The sequence below is a fragment of the Hemiscyllium ocellatum genome, chromosome 1, assembly GCF_020745735.1.
Source record: "Hemiscyllium ocellatum isolate sHemOce1 chromosome 1, sHemOce1.pat.X.cur, whole genome shotgun sequence".
NCBI lineage: Eukaryota > Metazoa > Chordata > Chondrichthyes > Orectolobiformes > Hemiscylliidae > Hemiscyllium > Hemiscyllium ocellatum.
This window is the reverse complement of record NC_083401.1, coordinates 69,795,611-69,814,388: the sequence shown is the minus strand read 5'-3', so window position 1 is coordinate 69,814,388 and position 18,778 is coordinate 69,795,611. Positions and strand designations below refer to the sequence as shown.

At 39.1% G+C, this 18,778-nt stretch overlaps 1 protein-coding gene and 1 long non-coding RNA gene across 8 annotated transcripts in view; one reads left to right on the top strand and one right to left on the bottom strand.

The window, feature by feature from the left end:
• rusc2 (RUN and SH3 domain containing 2) overlaps nt 1-18,778 on the bottom strand; it is a 134,476-nt gene that overhangs the window by 17,687 nt on the left and 98,011 nt on the right. For all 7 annotated transcript variants that reach the window (XM_060822545.1, XM_060822587.1, XM_060822592.1 and 4 more), the window contains 3 exons: nt 17,875-18,049; nt 10,258-10,363; nt 4,729-4,775 (listed from right to left, as the gene is read on the bottom strand). In XM_060822545.1, the coding sequence (XP_060678528.1) occupies nt 4,729-4,775; nt 10,258-10,363; nt 17,875-18,049 (328 nt within the window). The remainder of the gene's footprint in view (nt 1-4,728; nt 4,776-10,257; nt 10,364-17,874; nt 18,050-18,778) is intronic.
• LOC132810025 (uncharacterized) overlaps nt 5,435-18,778 on the top strand; it is an 88,752-nt gene continuing 75,408 nt past the window's right edge. The window contains exon 1 of the long non-coding RNA XR_009642682.1: nt 5,435-5,507. This is a non-coding gene — a long non-coding RNA (uncharacterized LOC132810025). The remainder of the gene's footprint in view (nt 5,508-18,778) is intronic.

Genomic DNA, 18,778 nt, shown 5'->3' with positions numbered 1-18,778 from the left:
ATATTGAGTTCAAAGAGCACAGTCCCTGAGAGGGACATAATAATATAAAAGTAAAATAAAGGTAATATCAGCATCATCTCCCATGCCATCAAACTGCTCTCTCATTCAAGGGAGATGAACTAGTGATGGTTTAACCTGAAGTGAGGGGAGATGTTGAGAAGGAGAGTCCTTCATGATAATCTCAGCCCCACGGGGAACTCACACTGTTGGCCTCACACTGTATTGTAAACCGGCTATCTAGCCAACTGAGCTGAAGATTTGAAATAAAAAAGAAGGGTTCTGGAAACAAACTAAACTGATCTGACAGCATCAAATGAAGGTAATACTTAGATTGCTGCTGGAGGAGTTTGGGGTTTGCATCCGGAGATATATCTCAGGCAGAGATCCGAAGGAGTGAACTCGCAGGCCAGAGATTTCGGAATTGGGACCAGATGTGCCAGAAATTACGTTAAATATCTCAAATACACTTATGTATTGGTAATCTTGTTATTCCTGGGAATGCCTTACAGAGAAGCAACTTTGCAGCATAGACCAGAGGCAAGCACAAATTGGTCCTCTGGCTCACCAAGTCTGTGCCGACCACGAAACCATTTTAAAGTAAAGCCATCTGCCTGCATGTGGTCAGCGTCCCTCTATCTCTGTCTGTTCATGTGTCTGTTGAAGTGCCTCTTAAACGTTGTTGACATACTTGCTTCTACCCTGGGAGCAAATTCCAAGCACTTACCATTGTCAGTGTTAAAAAATCTTTTCCTCACACACCGCCTTTAAAGTTTTCCTTCTCACCTTAAACCTGTGTCCCCCCAGGACTTGACATTTCCACCCTGAGAAATACACTGTATCTATGCCTTTGATAATTTTATATATTTCTAAAAGGTTGCCCCTCAGCCTCCAATGCTCTAGCAAAACAATCCAAGCTAATACACTGCAATCCATGTAATATCCTGGTAAACTTCTTTTGCACCCTCTCCAGAGTCTCCACACCCTTTCCACAGGGTGGGGACTAGACTGCACACAATACTCAAATATAGCCCAACTAAAATCTTACACATCTTCAACATGACTTATCAACTGATCCTGTGCACCTTCCTTATTACCTTATCTACTTGTGCTGCTACTTTCACAGAGTTCAAGACTTGTACCCCAAGATACCTCTGTATATCAATGCTCCTAAGGATCTTGCCATTTACTGTTTTCGTTTCTCCTTCATTTAACCTCCCAAAATGCATCATCTCACATTTGTCTGGATTAAACTCTATCTTGTTGTGTCTGTTGAAACCTTGCTCACTATCGACAAGTCCACCAACTTTCATGTAACCAGATAAGTTATTAACTAAACCACCGACACATTCATCCAAATCATTTATATGTAATAGAAGCAACAAAAGTCCCAGCACCGATCCTTGTGGAACATCACTGGTTACAGACCTCCAATCAGAAAAAACACCACTCCATAATTACCCTCTGTCTTCTATGAACAAGCCAATTTTGTATCCAATTTAATAATCCACCACGAATCGCGTGACTTCAACTTTTTGACCAGCCTACCATGCTTTAGTTAAGTTCATGTAGATAACATCCACTGTCTTACCCTCATCAATCATCCTTGTCTCTTCCTCAAAAGATTCAATTAAGTTTGTGAGATAAGATGTCCCCGCATAAAGCCATACTGACTATATCCATGATGTCTACTCTTCTCCAAATGTGAGTATATCTTAAGACTCTTCTCAAATAACTTCCCTACTCTGATATAAGGCTCACTGGTCTAATAGAACATAACATTTTTGGCAAATGGATGAATGCCTGCTTCAGACCTAGTCATCCATGCTTATTGTCCCTTTTTCACTAAAGTAGCCTCTGGTACAACTTGTAGCAAGTTTGCACACTTGCACATACCACATGTCAGTTCAGTTCCTAAACAAAATAAAATAAGCTTGAAAGCACAGATAATGGGAAACAAATAATGTGCATGATGTAACATTTACCATCCTCTAGTACATTAGCACAATCCTGTTTTCAAAGATTAATTGCAATTTGTTTCTCCGCTAAATATTTCCAAACTCTTTTATCACCATATAAAATACTCTTTAGTTGTGACTATCTCTAGAAGTGTCTCCATACTCTCCTCCAGGTACCTTTTTAGTCCAACCTGGACCTTTATCAGGAAACAAAATCCAAAATGAGCATCTCTCTCTGTCACTGTATACCTCTATGTGTGAAACTGCAGGTGATGAGTTACACACTAAATGAGTATTTTGCATCAGTATTTACTGTGGAAAAGGACACAGAAACTAGAGAACTTGAAGTAATAAATAGTGATATGTTGACAAGGATCTATATTGTAAAGGTGGTGGTGCTGGATGTCTTAAAATGCAGAAAGGTGGATAAATCCCTGGGACCTAGAATTTTGTGAGAAGCTAGGGAAGTGATTGTTGGGTTCCTTGCTGAGATATTTGTATCATTGACAGCCATTGGTGAGGGGCTGAAAGACTGGAGGGTGGCTAAGGGGGTGTCTTAATTGAAGAAGGATGGTAAGTAAAAGCCAGGGAACTACAGAGGAATGAGTCTGATGTCAGTAGTGGGTAAGTTGTTGGTTGAGATTCTGAGGGACAGGATTTATATGTATTTGGAAAGGTGATGATTGATTAAGGATAGTCAATACGGCTTTGTGTGGAAAATCATGCCTCACTGACTTGATTGAGTTTTTTGAATAAGAGACAAAGAAGAGTGATGAAGGCAGAATGGTGGACATTGTCTATATGGACTTCAGCAAAGCGTTCAACAAGATTCCGCATGCTAGACTGGTTAACAAGGTTAGACCACAGAATCAGAGGGTGAGCTAGCCATTTGGACACAAAACTGGCTTGAAGGTAGGAGACAAAGGGTGGTGGTGGAGGATTGCTTTTTGGACTGGAGGCCAGTGACCAGCAGTGTGCCACAAGGATTGATGCTGGATCCACTGCTTTTGTCATTCATATAAATCATTTGGAACTGAATATCAGAGCAATGGTTACTAAGTTTTCAGATGACACCAAAACTGGTGGTGTAGTGCACTGTGAAGAAGTTTATCTCAGAGTACAACAGGACCTTGTTCAGATGGGCCAATGGGCCAAGGAGTGGCAGATGGAGTTTAATTTAAATAAATGTGAGGTGTTGCATTTTAGTACAGCAAACCAGGGCAGGACTTATACACTTGATGTTAAGGCCCTGGGGAGTATTGACAAACAAAAAGATCCTTGGAGCACAGGTTCATTGTTCTTTGAAAATAGAGTCACAGGTAGACAGGATAGTGAAGGCACTGTATGTGTGGTGTATGGTGTGCCTGTTTTTATTGGTCAGTGCATTGAATATAGGAGTTGGGATGTCAAGTCACGGCTGCACAGGACATTGGCTAGGCTACTTTTGGAATATTGCATTCAATTCTGGTCTCTCTGCTTTAAGGAGGATGTTGTGAAACTTGGAAGGGTTCAGAAAAGAATTACCAGGATGTTGCCAGGGTTGAAAGGTTTGAGCTATAGGGAGAGGCTGAATAGGCTGGAGCAGTTTCCCGTGGAGGGTCGGAGGCTCAGGGGTGACCTTACAGAAGTTTATAAAATCATGAAGGGCATGGACAGGGTGAATAGCCAAGGTCTTTTACCCAGGGTAAGGGAGTCCAAAACTAGACGGCATGGTTTTAAAGTGAGCGGGGTAAGATTTGAAGGGGATGTAAGGGGCAACGTTTTCAGGCAGAGTGGAAGAGACTGGTACAATTACAAAATTTAAAATACATCTGGATGGGTACATTAATAGGAAGGGTTTAGCAGGACATGGGCCAAATGCTGACAATGGGACTGGATTAAATTAGGATATCTGGTCGACATGAATAAGTTGAGATCGAAAGGTCTGTTTCCATGCTGTACATCTCTATGCCTTTACAGCACACAACAAGTTGTAGTTATTTCACAATTCATTTCTTATAAAATCCTTTGTTTTAATCTCTAGCTTTCTCTCATTCTTGTTCATTGCCCTTACATATATCAGTTCTTTGAAAATTACTCGCCAACATTAGAATACAATCACACAAATTACTTGTATACAGTGAAAAGTACAAAAGTATGAAACCTGACTGCAAGTTTTCCAAAACTTGTAATCATTTAAATTGAACTTGATGGTGTGGAAGGGGGACCCTCTAACAATGTTAATGGGTGTGAAACAGGGAGGTGCTACTCTAAATCAGTATCACACCATTTCCATCTATTACACACCAGCATGCTACAAGTATAGTTGCCAATACAACAGCTATTGCAGACTCCATTCTTATTGAATGGAAGAGCAGGCTTGAATGGCCCACTTCCACTACTAGCTACCATCTTTGTGTGATTCACAATGCTATTTGCTAGCTTAAACATTCATAGATGAATACCTTTATGAAGATATAAATTACACTGAGGATGAGGAAGGGATGAACTATTTTCCAGTTAGGCTAGCAAGTTTCTCTCCATACTAAATGCAATAACCAGTCCTGCTCTCGAATTCCAAACTGTAAGGGGCAGAATGCTTACTCCTTTATGTTAATGACCCTTACAATTGTATGTGGAATGGGGTCAGAGCAGCGGAGTAGAACAGCAGATTGAAGTCCTAACTTGCCATGGTAGTTCACAAGGAATTTCTTTCTAATCTTTAATATTGTACATGTAAACTAATTACTATAATTGAAAGAGTTTAGCAATGATATCTGTAACTTGATCTTACCTTCATGATTATACAAATGATTAAACCAAAACTCCAAAGATCTGATACTGCATCAAAGAACACAAAGTCATGTAAGCATAATATAATGGAACCATTCAGCAATAACTTTGTAAATGTTTAATCGAGGAACATAGTTTATTTACATCATAACTAACAAGGAATTTATATTATATTTTGTTGCAAATTCTATGATTAAGCATATGACTGCAACACCTCTCAAAAAAAATCAACCACGAGAACCCAATTTTAAAAAATTTAAAAGCGAAAGGAGAAGATTTCATAACATCAGCTACTGGAGAGAAAAATACAATGAAAAGACAATGTATTAAGTAAATTTGGCAACATGAAACCACAGAACTCGTGCAAATGTAGACAAATTCAATTGAAAATAACCAGAAGTATTTCAAGATTTGAGATGTTACATTTATGAGATGACTCATAGCATCAATCCATTGCATTTGAGAAATAAGAGTTCCATAGGACTGAGATTTAAATCTTAAAAGTGGCAAAACATATGGATAATACCATAAGAACTAGTAAGATATTTTAATTCTGATCAAAAATTGAGTCTTTAGCAAAATCAAAGTTGGAAAAAAAACCTTTCTTCAGTTTACCACATGGTGGAGCAATGCGCTGGAGGAATTTAGTAGAAAGAGGAATGTATATTTGACGTAAAAACAGAAAATGCTAAAAATTATTCCACATCTGTGGAGAGTAGTGTGTGAAAGATCACGATGTTAAATCTGTTTCTTTCTCTAGAGATACTGCCAGACTTGCAGGTAATTTCCTATTATTAATTATTATTATTGCATATTTCCAGCATCTGCAGAAGTTTGCTTTTGAAGTGTAAATTTGATATTGATTCATTTGATACATTGGAGAAGGGGGCCTTAAGGATGGGATGAGGGCACCTCGGCTTCTTCGAGACATCTCCTGCCTCGTGTCAAGTTTATGGGGAGTGTGGCAATAATCTTCTTTGCACTGGCTTCATAATTGAGCAAGTTTATTTTGAGACAGGTTATAGAAAATAAAGAAGTGTTTAATTAGATTATACAAAAGATTACAAACTGGATGCCAGTAAGGAGTCAGTGGTGACAATGGTGCCTGAACTGTAATGGGTATTAGCTTGCAAAACTAAATTTAACTGATGATGATGAGTAAAACATAGGTCAGAATTTTATAGTTCCTCCAATAGTGGGGAACTGTCAGATTTCCATGATGGTAGTCTTGCCACACTCCCCATAAACTTGACATGAGGCAAGAGATGTCTCAAAGAAGCTGAAGTGCCCTCATCCCAATCGAGGGTCCTTAAGACCCATTTCCCTCTTGGCGTCAATTTTAATGCTAACACGAGGGGTTTGGGAGCAGAAAGAGCAGTGATCACTCTCTTCAGGTCTTGGACATGAAGACAGGTTGTAGAATACCACCCTCAAGGGGGCCCATTTCCACATCAGACACTGCTGCAAGGTCTGCCCCGTGGGTGCTCCATCTCTCCCAGCCTCTCCATCCAAAGCAGAGGTAAATCAGGCTTTTAGTTTTAGTTCTGAAGGGTGACTGTTTTTTTAAGAACAAAGTTCAGAAGGTCATTTTAGCAGAGAGTTCAATGCAGCACTTCTAAGAGAGTACGTAACTTAAATTAAATGACTTTTAGCTAGTGAGATAATTGCTGATGTGCTTACAAAATTGAGCTGCTCCAACCTACAGTCAGAGAGGTCAGGGGTCACAAGCAAGTTCAGTTCAGAAGAAGATAAGATCCACACAAATAGAAGGACTACTTTAATCTGGCAGTTTCCAGGCCATCAGAGCTGGAGAGAAGTCGTGGGCTGTTTTAGCAGTCCAAGAAATTGGAAAAAGTCTGAGCTTGACTTAAAGTTAAGAAACATAAATCTGTGAGTTAGCCTGTATTTTGTGTGTCACTAGGAGAGATGAAGAAAATCACATCTGGTAAATTTGCAGAAAGTCCCTGAAAAGGAACACTTACAATCTTGTCAATTCAGTAGAAATTTTAAAGTGAAGACAGGATTGATTCTTAACTGGGATTGAGTGCACGGAAAAAGGACTGTATTGTGATTTATGTTATTTAAGATCTCTGCAAATTGTCATATATCTTGCTTTATTTTTTTTTCCTTATTCTTTTGTGTAATACATTTGCTCCTTGCTGCAAGTATATTGAACATATTCACACAAGTCTGTCAATAGCTGATGACTACAGTAACAAAACTGCAATAGTAAAACATATGCTCTATTAAGCCATGTTTCACTCTGGAATCTGGCATGTCCAGTATTACCGTCATCTTGGATCATATCACTATTATAGATGTAATCTTTCATTATATAAACCTTTTCTTGTTACAATGTGTGGCTAAGAGCCCAAACTAATAAACATTGATTTAGCTAGGATTCTGATCAGTGAAGACAACTGTTAATTTTGTTTGACTGAGAACTTACTGTTGTAAGGTTTTCTGTGATCTCTTCTGTGAATGTTTCAGTGATTATCTGGACAAGATTATGAAGTGTGAAGTATTTGAATATTCTGTTATTTAACTAATACACTTTAATGCAGCAGGTCAGTCAGCATCCAAAGAGCAGGAGAAACCCTTCTTCAGGCTTATGCCCGAAACGTCGATTCTCCCACTCCTTGGATGCCGCCTGATCTGCCGTGCTTTTCCAGCAACACATTTTTCAGCTCTGATCTCCAGCATCTGCAGTTCTCACTTTCTCCTAATATACTTTAATGGTCTTTATCATTTTTAGCAGGGGGAGGAGTTTCTTTCCCATCAGGATTTATTTATTTCCTCTAAGCAGTTGTACATTTACCATTGTTATTTTACAGCTCATAGGCGCTGTATTGGATGCTTATTGGACGAATGGGTCTCGAAGAAGCAGGAGTTGCAATGGTTTGACATGGTCTGAAGGTGGATAGATCACATAGACCAGATGGACTATATCGCAGAGTTCTAAGGGAGACAGGCGAAGAGATAGTGGAGGCATGAGTGGTGATCTTTCAGCAATCGTTAAAATCAGGAAGGGTTCCAGACGACTGGAAAATCACTAACATGGCACCCATGTTTAAAAAGGAAACAAGGCAAAAGACAGAAATTTACAGATTGATTAGCCTAACTTTAGTAGGGTAAAATCCTGGAATCATTGTGAAGGATGAGATTTCTGAATACTTGGAAGTGTATGGTAAAATAGGGCAAAGTCAGCGTGGTTTCATCAAGGGGACGTCATGCCTGACAAATCTGCTAGAATTCTTTGAGGAAGTAACAAGCAGGTTAGACCAAAGGTTATCTACCCGGACTTCAAGAAGGCCTTTGATAAGGTGCCAGACAGAAGGCTACATAATAAGATAAAGGCTTATGGTGTTAGAGGCAAGGTACTAGCATGGATAGAAGCTTGGCTGTCTGACAGAAAGCAGAGAGTGGGGATTCTTCTCAGGATGGCAGCCAGTGATAAGTGATGTTCCTCAAGGCTCAATGTTGGGACCACAACGTTTCACTATCCAGTAACGATCTAGATGATGGAACGGAGGGCATTCTGGCTCAGCTTGCAGGCTATACAAAGATTGTTAGACAGACATGTAGCATTGAGGAGAGGTGCTGTAGAAGGATTTTGACAGGTTAGGAGAGGAGGCAAAGTCGTGGCAGATGGAGTACAATGTGAGAAAGTATGAGGTCATGCACTTTGGTAGGAAGAATAGAGGCATGGACTATTTTCAAAATGGAAAGAAAATTCAGAAGTCTGAAGTGCAAAGAGACTTGGGAGCTCTAGTCCAAGATTCTCTCAAGGTGAACTTGCAGGTTGAGTCAGTGGTTAGGAAGGCAAATATAATGATGGCATTTATTGAGGACTTGAATATCAAAGCAGGGATGTACTTCGAGGTTCTATAGGGGTCTGATCAGGACACATTTGGAGTATTGTGCACAGATTTGGGCTTCATATCTCAGGAAGGATGTACTGGCCCTGGAGCGTGTTCAGAGAAAGTTCATGAGAATGGTCCCAGGAATGAAAAGCTTAACATATGAACAACATTTGAAGACTCATACTTGATGGAATTTAAAAGGATATGGGGGGATCTAACTGAAACATACAGAATGCTGAATGGCCTAGACAGAGGAAATGTTGGGAAGATGTTTCCATTGGTAGAAGACAATAGAACCTGAGGGCATAGCCTAAGAGCAAAAAGAAGACCTCCCAGAACAGAAGTAAGGAGAAACTTCTTCAGCCAGAGAGTGGCGAATCTATGGAATTCTTTACCACAGAAGCCTGTGGAGGCCAGGTCATTGAGTATATTTAAGACCAAGATAGATAGGTTTTGAGGATCAAGGGTTTTGGGGTGAAAGCAGGAGAATGGGGATTAAAAACAAATCAGACATGATTGAATGGCAGAGCAGACTTGATGAGCTGAATGGTCTAATCTCTGCTCCTATGTCTTACTGATAGCATAAGGGGTCATGGAAGTAGTTGACAGGCATGGGTTGGCATGAAAAGTACAGGTTCATGGCAAGTGATGGCGGTGCATTAGTTGGCATCAAGTCACCATGAACTGTATGTGAGGCAACTACGGACAACTTAATTCTCCACCAGCTAAAACTGGGGGCACTGCAAATATAGGACACGAGTTCCAGGCTTGCCAATGTGGCCGGTAAATGTTCAAAGGTTGAGACAATTAGGTGCAGTTCATTCTGTGATAAAATGCAAAGTACTTGTGGAAGAAACCGTTTTTATTGTGTTTTTATCTTCATTATGCAATAGAGACTAGAAGTCTTAAAAATTATTTGGTGCACTTAAGAAATTACTTGGTAGTTTCCATTTCCTACAAGTGGGTTTTCTCTGCAAGTAAAAGTGTATCATTTAAGATAACAAACAAAAGTAGTCATAAACCTGAAGGTCGCATAAAACGGAAACACTAATCAGATTATCATTATGACAATATGTAAAAATTAGTGGTCACCAACAAGGGTGGAATTTCATGCCCATCTCCACATTTGTTTATAATTCAGCTCATCGAGTCTGCTCTACCATTCAATCATATCTGATTTGTTTTTACTTGTCAATCAGATCTGGTCACAGACTACCAGAGGATGTGGGTGCTATGGAGAGGGTACAGAAAAGGTTTACCAAGATGTTGCCTCGTATGGAGGTTTTCAGCTATGAAGAAAGGTTGAAATACTGGGGTTGTTTTCACTGGAATGCAAGAGGTGGAGGGGCGACCTGATAGAAGTTTATAAGATTGCGAATGGCATGGATAGAATGGAAAGTTGAGACCCCCATCACCTCCATTAAATACTGCCCAAAATGTAGTGACAAAAGTAAGGTTTACTGCAAAGCTTTGTTTGGACTTGAACTTAAATACTATTTCAAAACGCAATATAGATGAAGGATTCAACAAATCTTTGCAGCAACTTTCATCTCTATTCACTGAAGACATAAATTTTCTTAAAATACACCCCAAAAAAACATATTTGCCATCATTTTGAATACTGTTTGTGTAATATTATTTTCAAGTTCTAATAATTAGTAACTTACTTCAGAAGGCCAAAAATGAATGCATTAAATCTTGTGCTGTGACTCGTTAATTCAGAATACTGACTTATCTTGCAAAAAAGATTGTTAAGTGCCTTGGTAGAAGGACCTGAAATGAAAACAAGCAAGTGTCAAAACAGTAATGATAGGATAACGCATTTAATTTTGCATGTGCCATTTGAATTTTTGGATGAGCCTGGGTGGTGAATTGAGTTAGAACACAGCTCCTTCACCTTTCGGATCTTGAATTTCAACAAATTTTGCAAAAATCAGGCTGAAACAATCTCAGTCCCTCTTCTTTGACATCTGTTAAAGGTTCTGAATACAATTCATTTCACAGGCCGTCTTACTCCACTTTTTGAACGATTGAAGAACAAGCATAAGATTTTAAGTATTTAGTATTAGTTTGGTACTCACTGTTAATGAGTATGTTGTTGCATTGGTCAAACAAGAACATCTTTCTTAATATTTTGTGTTTGAGCACATTTACCAAATTATATAACTACACCGATGCTTTGTCTCACATAAAGCAAGTAATTTGTTTTATTAATTTTCTTAAGGATATGGTTAAGTATTAAAGTGATAAGTTTGAGGGACATGTATTAAGGTCAATAACATATAAGTGCGGCTACTTTCTGAAAAAAAATCATCATGCCCTAGATTTCCTGTTGTTGTGCACGAGGTAAAAGATAAAGCAAAGAGGCAACAGGAAAGTCAGAAAAATTATCCTAACAGAACAGCAGCTGGGGAAGGTAATTACTGCAAGGCAAGATTCTTATTAATTAAGTTGTAATTAAAGTGGGAATTTGATATGTCTGCCTAAAAATAGGCATTCATTGTGAAAGCTTGAAGAACGAAACCAATATTAAAGATACCATTAAGTCTGGGGCATCAGGGTTTGCTGACAGCAGAACCATCCTTGCCATGAGACACATCTGAGAAACAGATAGGAGTCAAGAACAAAACTGTGAGCGAAGGTGATGATACAATGAAAACAGAGGTGAGAACTTTTTTCTGTTACTTTTTAGTTCAGAAAGTAACCGAAACAACGGAGATATAGCTAATTATTGGTACAATTGAAGTTTTTAGTTTCTGATTCAGAATAATGCAAATTCCTTAATATTCATGCCTTTCATTTACATTAAGTTGGTGGATCCACATTTGCATCATATGTCACAAAGTGATTATTTTCCTTTAATTGCATCTATTTCATATATGGAGACATAGAGATATACAGCATGGAAACAGACCCTTAGATCTAAATGGTCCACAGTGACCAGATATCCAAAATAATCTAGTCCAATTTGCGGGCATTTCATCCTTCTCCTTTGAAACCCTTCCTGTTCCTATACTCATCAATGTTGCCATTGTACCAGCCTCCACCACTTCCTCTGGCAGCTCAGCATGCACCACCTTCTGCATAAAAATGTTGTCCCCTAAGTCCCTTTTAAATCTTTGCCCCTTACCTTACACCTATGCCCTCTAGTTTTGGACTCACCTACCCTTGGGAAAAGACCTTGTCTATTTACCATAACCATGCCGCTCATGATTTTATAAACCTCTATAAGGTCACCTCTAAGCCTGTGACACTCCAGGGAAAACAGCCCTAGCCTACTCAACCTCTCCCTATAACTCAAATCCTCCAACCCTGACAACATGCTTCTAAATCTTTTCTGTAAGATTTCAAGTTTCACAACATCCTTCCTGTAGAAGGGAGACCAGAACTGCACATAATATTCCAATAGTGGTCTAACCAGTGTCCTGTACAACCGCAATATGACCTCCCAACTCCTATACTCAATGCACTGACCAACAAAAGGCAAGCATACCAAATGCCTTCTTCACTGTCCTATCTACTTGTGACTCCACTTTCAAGGAACTATACATGTGGAAGATGCAAATGATTTAAAACTTTGCATTATGGTGCATTGCTGTGCTATATCCAAGAAATACCTTGAAGGTCTTCAAATAAGTCTAATTATAGAGTCATAGAGTCATACAGCATGGATGCAGGCCCTTTGATCAAACTAGTCCACACCAACCATGCTCCCAAACTAAACTAATTCCACCTGCCTGCATTTGGCCCATATTGCTCCAACCCTTTCCTATTCATGTACTTATCCAAAAGTCTTTCAAATGTTGTAAATGTACCTGCATTCACCACTTGCTCTGACAGTTCATTCCACGTACAAACCACCCTCTATGTAAAGAAGTTGCCCTCGTGACCTTTTTAAAACTTTCTTCTCTCACCTTAAAAAATGTCCCCAAGGGAAAAGACCCTTGTGTTTCACTTTACTTAACCCACAGGATTTAAAGTAGAATGATTATTTTCGTATCAATGTGATCATGGCAATTATTTTCTAGAGCTGATGTTGCAATATTGAGTGAGTGCTAGACAGAATATTAGATTAGATTAGATTCCCTACAGTATGGCCCAACAAGTCCACACCGACCCTCCGAAGAGTAGCCCACCCTCTAACTGATGTACCTAATACTATGGGTAATTTAGCATGGCCAATTCACCTAACCTGCACATCTTTGGAATGTGGGAGGAAACCGGAGCACCCGGAGGAAACCCACGCAGACACGGGGAGTGTGTGAAAACTCCACACAGACAGTTACCCTGAGGCTGGAATTGAACCTGGGACCCTGGTGCTGTGAGCAGCTATGCTAACCGCTGAGCCACCGTGCCACCCTGGAGGTGCCGTCTTCCGAATAAAGTGCAAAGGTAAAATTCTGTCTGTTGTCAGTTCAATGTAAAAATATGCCTGTTGCCCTGAACAAAATCTGTCAATCGGATTATCTGGTTATGGAGGATAAAAGTAACATCTCAGAAGTAGCAATAAATCAGGAGATAGAAGAGAGGAACTCAACAAAATTGCAACACCAGTCAAGTAATTGCAAGTAAATTGTCAGAGCTGTGGTATGATAAATGTCTGGGAGCTGATGGAATTCTTCCTAGGACCTTAGAAGAATTGGCAAGTGAAATAGTCGATACGCTGGTTTTGATTTTTCAAAATTCCCTTGATTCTAGGACAAACCCATTAGATTGAAACACAATTAATGCAAATCATTAAAAGGTGAGGGAGAAAGCAAGAAAGAAACTAAAGGTCAGTTAGCTTGACACCTGTCATAGGGAAAATGTGAGCGATTATTAAACAAGTTATAATAGGGCACCTGGATATATTCAAGATAATCAAATTTTTACAGGATTTGGTGAAAAGGAAATCATGTTTGGCCAATCTATTGAAATTTTCTGGGGAAGTAACTTGTGCTGTGGATAAAGGAGAACTAATGGAAGTACTGTACATACGATTTCCAATCGACATTTGATAAAGTGTTGAATCAAAGGTGCTGAGAAAAATAAAAGCCAGAATGTAGAGGATAGTATATTTGCATGGATAGTAGATTGGAGCTGAAAAATGTGTTGCTGGAAAAGCGCAGCAGGTCAGGCAGCATCCAAGGAGCAGGAGAATCGGCGTTTCGGGCATAAGCCCTTCTTCAGGAATGAGGAAGGTGTGCCAAGCAGGCTAAGATAAAAGGTAGGGAGGAGGGACTTGGGGGAGGGGCATTGGGAATGCGATAGGTAGAAGGAGGTTAAGGTGAGGGTCCTTGTAGAGGGAGGAAGAGAGTTTCTTCAAGGATAAAAGATTGCCTGGCTAACAAGAAACAGAGAATAAAAGGGTCTTTTTCAGATCAGGAAGATAAGACGGATGCTGTGTCACAGGGTTGGGTGTTGGGACCCAACTGTTTACAATTTATATAATGGCTTAGATGAAGGGACCAGAGATATGATTACCAAATTTGCTCACAACCAAAAGATAGGTAGAAAAGTAAGTTATGAAGAGGACACAAGGAGACTACAGAAAGATATCGATAGGTAAAGTAAGGAGCAAAACATATGGCCAATAGGTTATAATGTGGGAAAATGATGTGATTGTCCATTTGGTAGGAAAATAAAAAAGCATATTATCTAAATAGCAAGAGTTTACAGAACTCTGAGATTCAAAGATATGCTCTTGTGCATATTGCAAGGGGAGTTTAAAACAGAATTCGGGAGCTTACACTTCAATTATACAGGTCACTGGCAAGAAGATGTAAATGTGTTGGAGGTAGTTTAGAGAGGGTTTACCAAATTAATATCTGGAATGGAAGGTAGGCTTGATAAGGCAAAGTTCGACAGACTAGGCTAGTTTCTGCTAGCGTTTAAAAGAGTTGAAAGCAACTTGATTGAAATATATAAAATCCTGAAGAGTGTTGTTGTTTCCTCTTCTTATGGAAGAATCTAAAACCAGGATCACTGTTTAAAAAACAGGGAATACTTAAAGATTTGGCAAAATGTTTCTGTCAATGAGTTATGAGACCATGGAACTCTCTTGCTGAAAATTCGATGGAAACAGAGTCCTTAAATATTTTTAAGGCAGGAGTAGACAGTTTCTTGTTAATGAAGGGGTTGAAAGGTTATCACAAGAGGCAAGGATGGGGATTTATGGTTATAATTAGATTAGCCACAATTTTCTTGAATGTGATCATGATTTGGAGGTGCTGTTGTTGGATTGGAGTGTGCGAAGTTAAAAATCACACAACAACAGGTTATAGTCCAACAGGTTTGTTTGGAAGCACTAGCTTTCGGAGCGCTGCTCTTTCATCAGGTGTTTGCGATGAAGGAGTAGTGGTCCGAAAGCTAGTGCTTCCAAATATACCTGCTGGACTATAACCTGATGTTGTGTGATTTTTAACCTTGAATGTAATTGCAGATTTGAGGGGCTGAATGGCCTACGCCTGTTCCTCTTTCAATAGGAGAACAATATTGGGCTCAGAGACAGCATTCCTGTGGAGACTCAGAGGACCATTACAGCTGAGTTACCATGGTCCTGAGGGGAGGCTGTGAAGAGACATGGCCATGTCCACAGTCACAATGGATATTCTAAAGACTGCTCTAGCACCAGCCTCTTATAGAATTACCAGTTCAACTAGTACCAGTTTCTTATTTACAAAAAAAAAGCTCTCTTCTGCTTTCTTCACACACTTGGCCTAGTACTAACTCTCTGTCAGTTCCTTCCTCAGTTCGTTTAGTAAACTTGTCTGGTTCACATTCCTTCACTAACATCTTCCTTAAAGTCTGCTTGTTAATTAAGTTTTGATTAGCTTTGCAAACAGCTTTTTCTTTGGCTTAGAGACATTGTTTCCTCACACTTCTCAGTGACACTTTTTTTAAAAACGGTTTTTGTGAAGATCTATACTGCAGGTTGTGGTTAGAGTTGTTGGTCAGTTCGTTGAGCTGATTGATTTTTTTTTTTGCAAATGTTTCATCCCCCTACTAGGTGACATCTATAGTGCTGTACAGCCACTGGATGAAGCACTGTTATTGTGATCTGCCCAGAATTTATACAGTTCTGTCTGTCACGGTGGATGGATCTATTTCCAATTTTGTACTGTAGTGGTCTGTATTCAACATGTTTGTTTATGGCACCAGTGAATGAATACCAGGCCTCCATGAATTCCTGAGCTTATCTTTATTTTGCCTGTCCCAATATCATTACACTGTCCAAGTTGAATTGGTGTCCTTCATTGTCAGTGTGTATTAACGTGATGGACAGCTGGTCATGTCATTTTGTTGCAAGCTGATGCTCATGTATTCTAGTGGTGCGTTTCCTGCCTGTTTGTCCTGTGTAATCTTTCCCGCAGTTGTTGCATGGTATTTTGTATATCACATTCGTCCTGCATGTTGTGGCTATGGGGTCTTTGTCTTGAATAGTATCTGGCGAAGTATGGGTGTTGATTTGTGTACTGTCATTATTCTCAGAGGATGTAGGAGTCTTGTAGTCAGTGCTGAGACATTTCTAATATAGACTAGGATGGTCAGTGTATTGGGGAACATGGTGTCTTCTTGGTGTTGACATCTATGGACAAAGCTGTTAGGGTACCCATTATTAGCAAAGATTTTGTCGAGGTGTTCCTCTTCTTTGTTGCAGAGTTCTGAGGTGTCACAGTGTGTTATAGCTTGTTTAAATAAAGTCTTGACACAGCTCTGTTTGTGGACGTTGGGGTAGTTACTGTTGTAATTAAGAATCTATTCTGTGTGTGTAGCCTTTCTGTGCACTCTGGTAAGGAATTCACCATTCTTTATTCGTATTCATCTCAGAACTCGAGTCGTTCTCTACTTCTCTGGTGAACTTGCTCCTGGTGAATATGTTATTAATAAAGGTGGTGTGTGCTTTCTAACTTGGACCGTTTATGATAACATTTCAGAACTAACTACAAGACTCCTACATCCTCTGGGAATTATGGCAGCACACAAACCAACAGCCATACTTCACCAGATACTATCCGAGACAAAAGACTCCACAGCCACAACATGCAGGATGAATGTGATATACAAAATACCATGCAACAACTGCGAGAAAGATTACACAGGACAGACAGGCAGGAAATGCACCACCAGAATACACGAGCACACTGACAATGAAGGGCACCAATTCAACTGGAACAACATTACGATACAGGGATAGGCAAAACAAAGACAAGCTCAGGAATTCTTGGGTGCCTAGCATTCATCCATTGGTGCCATAAACAAATGTATTGAAATAGACCCCATCTGCAGATCACCACAGTACAAAACTAGAAATAGAACCACCTGTCATGACAGACAGAACCACATAAATTCTGGGCAGATCACAACAGTGCTTCATCTGGAGGCTACATAGCATTGAAGACAACACCTAGTAGAGGGATGAAACGTTTGCAAAAAAAAAAATCAACTGGCTCTGCGAACTAACCAACAACTTCAACTTTTTTATATTAAGGGTAACATTAAAGCAGATGTTGGAATTGTTCTAATCTTTAAAGTATTCATCAAGAATAGGAAGAAAATTGTTGAAGAATTGACTGCCATCTAGTGATACTATTAAATACAACTAATTCGAATACAGTCTGTATGAATGCACAACAAAGTTACCTTTACTTCATTCTCAATAGTTTACCAAAATTCTCTTTCTACACAATAAACCTATCCAATGCAAAGTTATGTGGGTGAGTTTTAACCCCAAATTAAATAGGGTTTGGGAATGGGAAATCAAAACACAGGGAAAGGGCATGATGCTGTTCAGGGCTGGGAGCATTGGAGACACAAAGGGCAAAAGAACAGGAGACAAAAGGAGAAGCATAGAATATGGTGAGAAAAACAAAGGGTTGTGGAGAAAGAGAAAACCAAAAAGTGAAGAGAAATGAATAACCAAGGAATAGAGTAAAAATAAAAAAATATACTTTTCAGGGTTTTCCTTTTAAAAATACAGTTATCAGAATTTCATATCTAACTAAATGTGAGAAAATATTGCATATTGGCCAAAGGTTTTGGTTCGCCATTATAACTGAAAGTAAGCGCCAAGAGTAAAATTGAGTGATAGTTCTTATTGTATTCACATGTCAGCTTCAAAGCTACCAATTTGTGGTCCTTAACAAAAAGAGAAAATAATAATGCTAGTTACTTAAACTATCAACCAGTCTTAATCTCAATTCTATTTCGTATTGTTGGAAGTCCTAATTAAATTGCTACTTGTAATCTGAGCATTGAATATCTTAAGACTTGCTATAGCTGCTGGTGAAAGTGTAAAGCCATACCTAGCTGAGTAGAAGCCTCAATAACAATCCATGGTAAATTTTTCCTTTGGCCTACGATCATATCCAGAATGTATGCCTTCAACCCATCTTGAAGCACATTTTTCACTGCTGGGCACAGGTACTTAAGTACAAGATGACCTACATTGGGACTGACTGTACTGTTCCCAAGTTTGGCCTGTAAAGAAAAAATGCCACCTATCAGACTTCTTATTTGTTATGGCAAAATACATTTAAATCCATTTTCTATCATTTTACTGCTAACACCAGTTGCATCTGTGTCAAGGGAACCCAGGAACTGTCCTCAAAAACAAGGCAAATAATTTCTTATAAGAAAGAAATGGCACTTGATTACAAATATATGTGCATATATTTAAGCAAAAGTACTAAGAACATATTTTCCCTCTATTCATAATGCTGTAAATGTAAACAATTTATATTCCTAGTTTCCATGATTGTTAGAAATACAAGACAAGGGAAAATCCATGGACAATAAGCTATAAAATTCAAGTGCACAACTTTGGGTGTGTAGGGAAAAAAAGTAGATTTGCTAGTTTTAGATGATAGAACTTACTTATCACTAATTATGTTAAACCATTTTTAAAATAAAGCATATCATTTAAAAGGTAAATAAAAGAAAGCACTCTGTATTTTCCAAAGTATACACATTTGACCTACATTTATCCAAAAGCATAAATACTTGCAACATGCCTCGCCTGGCAAAATTTTCTGTTGGCTGTAGCTTCTGCTGTACTTCCTTGTAATAATGAAATTGTATACATTGTACATGGTACCAGGTTTCTTTTATTTCCAGCTGCCAATACAAACATTAGCTTAGGCAACACATTTTGAAGATGAGCTGCTCAGCTGTACATGTTTATCGGGAGCCAAGTGTAGTATTTAACAG